General features: G+C 36.1%; 1 protein-coding gene and 1 long non-coding RNA gene across 4 annotated transcripts in view; both read left to right on the plus strand.

The window, feature by feature from the left end:
- Positions 1-10,000, plus strand: part of LOC113653816 (M1-specific T cell receptor alpha chain-like) — a 39,055-nt gene that overhangs the window by 215 nt on the left and 28,840 nt on the right. The window contains exons 1-2 of one of the 2 annotated variants that reach the window (XM_047820008.1): positions 1-27; positions 577-979. The exon at positions 1-27 is cut by the window's left edge and continues 215 nt beyond it. In XM_047820008.1, coding sequence (XP_047675964.1) covers positions 592-979 — 388 coding nt within the window. In that variant the 5' untranslated portion in view covers positions 1-27; positions 577-591. The remainder of the gene's footprint in view (positions 28-576; positions 980-10,000) is intronic. The other variant, XM_047820006.1, reaches the window with a different exon arrangement.
- On the plus strand, positions 2,945-5,777 carry LOC113653830. 2 transcript variants are annotated; one of them, XR_003443178.2, is made up of 2 exons: positions 2,945-3,007; positions 5,530-5,777. It is a non-coding gene; the product is annotated as an uncharacterized LOC113653830 (long non-coding RNA). The 2 variants fall into 2 exon arrangements; XR_007144209.1 differs by lacking the exon at positions 2,945-3,007 and adding an exon at positions 3,017-3,359.

A 10,000-nucleotide genomic window follows, 5' to 3' on the forward strand; every position in this document is an offset into this window, starting at 1 on the left:
GTGGGTTTAATCTACAGCTGATGATTGGTGAGTTCATTAATTTTTATTATTTTTTTTATCAATTAATATTATAATCATTATTTTTTTTAATATTATTATTTAGCTTTTTTACATTTTGGACTGTCCACATTCGCTGAAGAGACATTAATGCATTCAGTTATAACAGTTAGTTGAATTGAAATGGAAGTTTTGGACAATTTAAATAAGCAAAACAAAATTAGTCGCAGCCTAATCGTTAGAGAGATTGACTCCTAACCCTAAGGTTGTCGGTGGCCGGTAATACCACGACTGAGGTGCCATGAGCAAGGCACCAAACCCCCCCAACTGCTCCCCGGGCACCACAGCATAAATGGCTGCCCACTGCTCCGTGTGTGTGTTCACGGTGTGTGTGTGTTCACTGCTGTGCTGTGTGGACTTTGGATGGGTTAAATGCAGAGAACGAATTCTGAGTATGTGTCACCGTACTTAGCCGTATGTCACTAAATATAAATAACATATTAAGATATAAATATAACAGTATTGTCTATATGTTAAGTGCGGCTCCATGAATGTAACGTACTGTGATCTGTGTGTTAGGTTTACAGAGTGCTGATGAATCTTCTCTCTTCATGTGGTGTTGATCTTTCAGGTGTCATCAGTCTGAGTCTCCTTCAGAACATTTCAGCTGATCTGTTATCTGTTGATCCTGGAGAAAACGTCACTCTGTTCTGTAACATCACTAATTATTCAGAGATATCGTGGTATCACAAGAACTCAGCAGGCGTGAGGCAGATTATATCGACCTCACAAGGGAATGTGGACAAACACTTTTATACTGATTATAATGAGGATAAGAGTCACTTTACTATAACAGAAAGCAGCAGTTCAGTCAGTTTAGTGATTATTGGAGTTAGAGACACAGATCTGGGATTTTATTACTGTGGAGGTCGAAACAAGGGACACATTCAGTTTGGGAAAGTCATCAGTCTGAACTTTACAGGTCAGTAACAACACTTTACATTGGTTATTAATACTGTACTTTGTTTTTTTTTTTATATTTATTTATAGACTTATTTAATATTTATTTCATGTTGTTACATATTATTATCTTGAGAATATACTGGAGATTTACTGATACATTTAAATTTAAATTTTTAATTAAGAAAGTTTTTCTTACAGTAAAATAGACAGTAAACCTACTGATTATAAATATTACAATTATTTGTATTAAGAAAATTTGTTTTAAAGTCGCATTTTTTTTAAAGTTTCAAGACTAAGGATAAATGTACAATTCATTAGAAACACATTTGCCAGTGACACATGTGTAGCTCCCGACACCTGACAGTACCACCAGCATAGTCACACAGTCATCAGATTTATTATGTATTAACAAATTTGACATCTTTGTCAAATAAATGAACAATCTCAAAATATCTATCAAATTTCTGTGTGTATTTTAGGTGGCAGCAATAAGATTGCTCCTTCACCAGATTCACACCAGGTTGGGGGAAATGGGAACTGCTGGATTATCGTGTTATGTACTATGATTGTAATTCCTCTAATGAACATCTGCATGTGTGTGTTTTGCTGCAGGATACAAGGTAAAACTAGTTGAACTTTAAGGTTGAAAATTTGTATATATATATATATATATATATATATATATATATATATATATATATATATATATATATATATATATATATATATATATATTAATCGTGTATTCATGAAAATGGAATTTTCTTTCAGGAAAGTTACATTTATTATGCTGCAGTCGCTCTTCTGACTCCAGTGAAAAGGTATGAAACCATACAGATTAATGACTATATTAGCATAAGAAAAGGAATTAAAAGTGAAATTTTTATGATTTCCTTCCAATAAACAAAGTTGTATGGCATGTATCACAGTAAAATGCTTGGTGTTGGACTAAACTATGCTTGTAAAACTCTAGGTATAAACAGCTAGGTGTAATGTAAATGTGTAGGTCTAATGTAAATTTCAAAGTAATGGATAACAATTTCAGACATTTAACTGTAATAAAATGTCAGTAAAAGCAAAGGCAAACTCACATATAGATTCCACAATAGTACATAGTGCAATTTATCAAATGAAATAAAAATAGTGGAATTAGGTATAAAAAGCAGAACAAAATTTACTATTAATATAAAAAATATTGTATTATTATATTTATATTTTGGTGAGTATTTAATGTGTAAATACTGTAATTGTAAATGTAATATACCCATAGAGTTGTATGTAGTTATAAAAGAGCAGTCATCAAAAAACTAAAAAAAAAACCCATTAGTTATAAAATATAACTAGCTACAGCTTTAGTTATATTTTAGTTTTTCCAGTTAATTTTTCAGTTCAGGTGAAAATACACTGTAATTTATAAAATACTGAAATAAATACAAAAATCTTGATTATACAGAGTCTTATACCTGTTATTCTTACACTTCTTCTTCTCCGTGTTCTTCTTCTTCTCATTAGGGCCTGAGCACCGAATGGTGCGAAGCCCTATTGTTTTTGCTCGTTTTTTTTTGTTTTGTTTTGTTTTGTTTTGCACACATTGGCCAATTGGAGTTCCTTAACATGCTCGAAAACTCTTGAGATTTGGCACACACGTCAAAGTGTCACTAGGTTTGGGCAAAGGCTGGAATACGGGCATGGCAGGGGGGCTCTGTAGCACCCCCTGTAATGCAAAAAAAAACATTTTTGCACAGATCGGCAGTTATGTACGCACATGTACGAGAGTTGGTACGCATATAGATCTCATCGACCCGAACAACTTTCGCACTCTAAACTATGAGCTCCGCCCAACAGGAAGTCGGCCATTTTGGATTGTTTTATAAGTGCATGCGGTGAACTTTTAAATAGTCCTCCTAGGGAATTCATGCGATTGACACCAAAAGTGGTCAACATGATGCCGAGACGTTGCACTTGCAAAATTGCAAAGGGATTTTTGATATCTCGAACGGTGCTGCCATGGCGAGGCGACTAAGTTATGGCGAATTCAGAGAAACAGGTAGTGACTTCTATCTAAGGCAAAAAATGTCTTATTGTGATGACACGCGGTGTGTATGTTCGGCTAGGTCTGGGCGGTATGACGGTATATTTCGTTTCTGCGGAATAAAATGCCTACCGTTACAGATTTTTCTATTCCTTTCATAACGTGAAATTTAAATTAGTGGGCGTGGTTAACCTCACGTGTAGCACGCCTGAATCTGAGAATGATTGAGAAGTGGCACATAAGCGTAGATAAGAAGAAAAACACGGAGAAAGACATGGAGAAAGACATGCATGCTGATAAAGAAATCCCACAAACCAATCCCGAGCAGGAGGAGGAACTTGTTGTGAAATGAGGCGCGACATCAGTGGTATGGACGTGGTTCGGGTTTACAAAGGCTGACAAAGAGCAGACAAATGTGATTTGCAAACTGGGTCACACAAATGTAACCATTAGCCATGCTAGCACGTATATTATATTATATATTAAGCACGTTGCTTTTGTTGATTTACCTGAAAAATTATTATTCCGTGATATATACCGCGACCATGAAATAAAATAACTTATTCCGTAAAACAGATTTTTGTTCATTCTGCCCACCCTTATGTCTGTTCCGCCCACCCTCTGATCAGATCGATGTGCTTATTGTGAGTCCCAGGTATAGCGCCACCGACAGACCCCAGGAAGTGTGTCAGTCACAAAGGTGGATTTTTTTCCACAGTTGCATGCAATGAACTTTTAAATAGTCCTCCTAGGGAATTCATGCGATTGACATCAATTGTGGTGAACATGATGCCGAGACATTGTAATTGCTTATTTGCGAAGGGATTTTTGATATCTCAAACAGTGCTGCCAATGGCGAAGCGACTAAGTTATGGAGAATTCAGAGAAATAGGAAGTATCTTCTATCTAAGGCAAAAAATGTCTTATTGTGATGACATGCGGTGTGTATGTTCGGCCAAGGATTCCGATCGCATCGATGTGCTTATTGTGAGGCCCGGGTATAGCGCCACCAACAGGCCCCAGGAAGTGTGTCAGTCACAAAGGTGGATTTTTGACAGCTGCATGTGGTAAACTTTTAAATGCTCCTCCTAGAGGATTCATGCAATTGAGACCAGACTTGGCCACCATGACGCAGAGATATTGGAGATGTGAAATTGCAAACGGATTTTTGATATCTCAAACACAGTTGCCATGGCATAGTGTCAAATTTTACTTTTATTTCAGGCATATTTAAGGCTTTTGGCGTGCTTAGTTAGATTAACTTGAAATTTGACACACACACATCACATTTGTCGGCTGTTAAGTGTGGACAAAATGGTCAGACAAAGGTGTGTCTCTTAAGTGGCTCACTAGCGCCCCCGTTTGTCTAAAATGTGGGGTTTCATTTACCTACAGTCCCCAAATGGGTCAGTAACAACATAAAATAGTCCACTGATATTTACCCACTTCATGCACTTTCCCATCATACATTGTTTTCTGGGAGTCATGTTTCTGAATGTTACAGTTAATTTTTTTTCCGATTTTCCTGTTTTAATATGTTTAATGTTTATGTTTAAAAAAGATTTAATCTAATGTAATGATTGCCAAATTACTCATATGATGCAGTATGTTATGTTCTACTTGTATACTATAGATCAGAAAGTTGTATGCTGTAGTAAATCATGTTCTGTCCTTTTTAATCTTTGAGCATCTGCCTCTAAAAGGGTCTCTGCTTGGCCCTGCTGTTGGTTGTTTGTATCTCATTCTTGCTGACATGATCACAGATAACAATGATTACCGAACAAGAGAAACAGCTCAGAGTCTATAAATGAACTGTTCACTTGATTGCTAGATGTAACTTAGTAAGTAACTATAATTTGGTTTAGGTCAGGGGAAACCTGGCAACCCTGTCCATATATTTAGGGCAATTGTCATTTTAAGCTGCATTAAAGTGTTGAAACTTGAAATTAAGAACAGGTCTATAGTATGGAGAATTATTTGGCTGTGCTCGGGCAATTTCAGAATGTAGTGGAGAAAAGGGGCATTGGGTAATTTTGGATTAAAAGGACCCCAATCATTCATTACATTGAGATTTTTTTAAGCATAATTCAAACTGATGGAAGATCATAGGCTAGATACACATCGTCTCCTGATCAGTATAATCTTACTCGTACCAAGGTCTGCCCTTAACAAGAGTTGCTTATGAGCCGAATCCTCTCCGGCTCAATCTGAACCTCTAATATTTTATACAAACAATCTCTGGTTATAACAATTTCTAGTCACAACAAACTTCTACTCCTGTACACAGAATGTCAGAACTTCACAAGCAGCTTCTTAGTAAAAAATTAAATGACAACTCTTACTCAATTACTATGATGTTGTATATTATTTACCCAATAAAAGTGCTTAAGGGGTTCAAATGAGATCAAGTGGTTATGGTGTTTAAATAAATATGAAATAACACAACAAATGTATGTGAAACAGAATAAACAGAAATGTTGAGCTAATGCTAATGTTTTTACAATAAACACTGGTTTATCATCTGAATCTCTCTACAGGAAGAAAACATTCATTATGCCAGTGTTCAGTACAAAAGAAAATTCAGATCTGCAAACAACAACTCAAGACCTGATTTGGACAGTGTGACCTACGCAACAGTCGCAGAACAGCCACAGAGACACTGAACAACACAATGTGTCTTTATTTATTTTATTTATTTTCTAATACGTACAATTATTTAACATAACTTTATATAAACATAACTTTACATGTTACCAATAAAGATAAGTGCTTATTAATAACTTTATGAATGTTTTCAATTTGTATACTTTAATGTCCCTTCAGCAGAACTCACACTGTAGTTGGTCTTTGTAGTTGTTATCCTGTTTGTGTGTGTGTGTGTGTGTGTGTGCTTTAACTCTCTTTGAATACATTGTCTTCTTGTAAGGTAGTGTACTATCTGCTTTGTCTGCTTGCTTTGTTCTAGAGTAGTGTGATTTAAATTGTGTTATATTTTATACCATTGTTGATTTTATAGTGTTGGTCTTTGTTGTTCTCTCAGCTGATTAATCAGGAGTAGTTTCAGTCTCCCTTAAGGTGTGAATTGGGGGCAGGGTTTACCTATTTAAATTGAACCCATTCTCTTTGTATCCCCAAAACCTCTAACACATTGTAAATAAGTGTCTAGTACTAATGTTTCCTTTTTTACCAACCCATATTTTAAATCTTACTCTTGTTGACTGCAGAGGCTCTCGTCCACAGAGCAGAGGTCACAACCCCAGTAACCTCATCTGTTGTGTAAGTCTCAAACAGTGGTGGTCGGTGGGTTCTGGAATTGACAGTCTGCTGTAAAGAAAGCTGATTTTATCTCAGCTTTATCTTCCTATTACTCCTTTGATTTTTTTTGTGCTGGATGTCACAAACAGAGACCTGGATGTCCACACAGAACACTGCTACACCAGCTGCTCCATTCTCTGCCTGTCAGGGTGGGCTGAAAGTGAGGACTCAAAATGCAGGACGCTGATGTAAATAATAAAAGTCTTTAATGAGCTTGACAAAAAAATCAGGCAAACACTCCTTGTAAAGACCAGTCTGCACCAGTCTGACCAACTGACATTTTATATCCCAAATCATATGTCCATTTCTCTACTTTTATTATAGCATTCTGAATTTTATTAATCACTTGTCTAGTATTTTTTCCTGTTTTCCACATGGCCCCATCATCTGCATAAAGTTAGATATAATTCTCAAAGGTAATTTATCATTATATTGAACGGAATGGGGCTACAGTAACAACACTCCCTTTAGGAATACCATTTATTATATCCAGCTGATCGGATACAGCATCTTCAACTTTAACACAAAATGCCTGATTTGACAAGAAGTCTAAAATCCAATTATATATCCGTCCTCCAATCCCCATATTATACACTGCAAAAAATGCCCCTCTTGAAACAAGCAAGATATGCTTAAATCTAGTTAAAGTGTACTAGAATCAAGCACAAAAATCTGCCAATGGGGTAAGCAAAATTGACTTGATAAAAATTCTTGAAAATAGCATAAATATCTAGTCACTAATAAATGGAATTAGATCTTAAAACTAGACAAAAATGCCTAAAACTGTGCAGTTTTTTCTTTTTATAAGAATTGAATAATACTTACATTTGGTGCAAATTGCATTAAATCTAGAACATTTTAACTTAAATCTAGTCACTAAAAATACTGTTAGGTCTTGAAACTAGACAAACATGCTTGTAATTATGCAATTTTTAAGAATAATGTCATTTTAGTGCAGAATGCATTAAAACTATAATATTTAAAACCTGTTATGAAACAGGCATGAAATTTCATGTTTTTTGTCTAAACGACATGCCCAAATTAAAAGTGGTACAGCTCCCATATACTTTGACACACAGAGGTGTGCCTGGTCTCATTGGAAAGGAAACAATCTCTGGTTTCTGATACAAGAGGGTGATTCTAGACCTTACTGACACAGAGTTACAGAGGCTAGAATGTGTAGCAACCCGAATGCCCAGGGAACTCAGGTGCATACAAAGAAAATCCACCACAGTAAGCATAAAATAGAAAACACATTAAACTTTATTTAACAGAACATAAAAATAATTTGGGTCGTTCACCCTGACCAGACACAGTCCCCCAGAGCAGCCTCCTTCAGATGGTATACTCAGCAGACAAAAGATAATAGAGCTTCCTACAGGGAAGAGTAGTTTCACTGCAAACTGTATGAGCACAGCAATCTCCACCCCATAAACCCACCACAAATCATTAATAATGCACCCTCAATATCAATACATCACACAATTAAGCACACAAAACCTGTTGGGGCTCTATCAATCCCCATCTCTGATTCCCCACAAATTGGTGGGAAGCTACCCAAGGGGTATACCCAAAGGGTACAGGAAGACACAGAAAATCAAATGTACTTAAAAAGAGAAAGGAAAAATAAAAATAAAAACAAAATCCCCTAGCCAACCATTAAACCAAATTACACAAACTTAATAATTCGAAAAGAAACAAAACACCAGCTGGCTAGGGATTTAACATACATTCACCACAGGGAGCAGTCAATTTTACAAAAAAGAAAACCCAAAAGAGAACAGCGACTAGTCACCATCAACCAACAACCTTAACAAAACGAAACCAACCAGCCAACTGTACGGTGGTCCCGAACATCAAACCCACATTCTTGGCAAAACAAATCCACAATGATCCTGAGTTTCAAACTATCACATGCTAAAAACAGTAAAATACTTATACCGGGGGAAATATACCGGGACTAATGGTCCCACACAGCTACAAGCCGCGCACCGGGCAATTGCTAACAGGACCCCAGCCGCCCTTCGCTTTCGCCTGTCCTTTAAATAAGCGTGGCTTATTGGCAATCCGTAATAGGGTTAGAGACCCCGCCCCTTTTTGTCACCTTGCTACAAATGGATGGTTTTTATTTCCGTCATAGTTGTTTATCTGAAAAACTGACTAAAATACAATGCTGTAAACACATCTAATGGGATAAAGACAAACTCAGGGTCATAGCCACATGTCTTAGTTTACTACAGAAAAAAAGTTTGAAGTTAAAAGACTCAAAAATGGAATTTATATGATTTTTTTTTCTACAGACATGTCTGTGCGTTTTTCTTTTGCTTGTTTACTTGTTTTCTGTATAACTTTGTATAAAAAGACTGCATGCTGAATTTAAAAGGCCTATAACAAAGAGATCCCCTTTGCCTAGAAACCTAATGCAAAAAAAGGCCTGAAACCTGACACCCTGAGGCGTGAGAGTGAGAAAGTTCGAGAATTGCGCAATAAAAGCTTTGCCCACCGCTCTACCAGGTGCCCCTCCCTTCACACATGTGTCATATCATATATCATTGGAATCGTCTCCTTATTGGCTAAAGAGCTGTAAAGGTCCCGGATCATGAAATTGCTACGGGAGGGAACAATTGTCAATCAAACGGAGGGTGTTCCACATAAGATTTGTTCCTTAGCTGTTTATCTCTGCCCACGGGCACCGATTGGCTCATGAGAGGGCTTGTTTAATTGGTTAGACTCTGGACTACAAATTTGACACACAAGTGTAGTTTTGTGTGTACGGCACAGTGATCTTTTTTTTCAAAAATATTAATTTGAAAATAGATCAATTCTTTAAACACCCCAATAATGAAACATAATAATGTACTAAAGGACTGAACAGGGTATCATCTGTCTCTTTGTCCCATTTGTCCCATTGTTTAAGGTGGCCATTTGATTCAAGGTTTGAGTCAAGAAGGAATGCCACTACGCCACTCCTTCAAAATTAGTTTGAAAATGAAACACTTCTAAAGAGCTCGGGCAATAATTTATTACAAAATAGGACAGCAAATGATATGGGTGGTTGATGTGACATGTGATTGTAATGTAACATAGTGTAAATACTCACTAAAATGCGTTTTTTCTTATAACAATCATATGTAAATTAAGCAAATTACTGTATTTGCTTAATTTAAATATGATTGTTGTAAGAAAAGACACATTTATTCCAAATGTTGCTGGTTTATTTTATAGCTGTTTATATTTCATGTCTCATTTATGTTAGTCACACCGCAGGACATTTGGCATAAAGGCCCAATGTCCTGCGGTGTGACTGTAACATAAATGAGACATGAAATATAAGCAGCTATAAAATAATCCAGCAACATTTGGAATAACTCATGAGAGCTTTGGCATTATTTTACAAATATTAACTTAATAAAAAAAGGTTTTTACATACAAAAACAATATACAGGTATATTTACGACAAGCAAAATTTTGTAACATTAAATGCCGTCCTGCGGCGTGACATGGCAGTCATGTGGTGTGACATCACTTTAAATGCAACTAAATGCCTTAAGTTAATTAGATTTTTATCATGATCATGAGCATAATTTAACTATCACAAAAAAAATAAACAGAGCAGTAAAACTTTCTTATTTTACGAAATATTTCTATGCGAGTGAGTGAGAAAAGAAGGCGTAAGTAAGGAGTGGAACTGAA

This window comes from Tachysurus fulvidraco, chromosome 10 (assembly GCF_022655615.1).
Source record: "Tachysurus fulvidraco isolate hzauxx_2018 chromosome 10, HZAU_PFXX_2.0, whole genome shotgun sequence".
Lineage (NCBI taxonomy): Eukaryota > Metazoa > Chordata > Actinopteri > Siluriformes > Bagridae > Tachysurus > Tachysurus fulvidraco.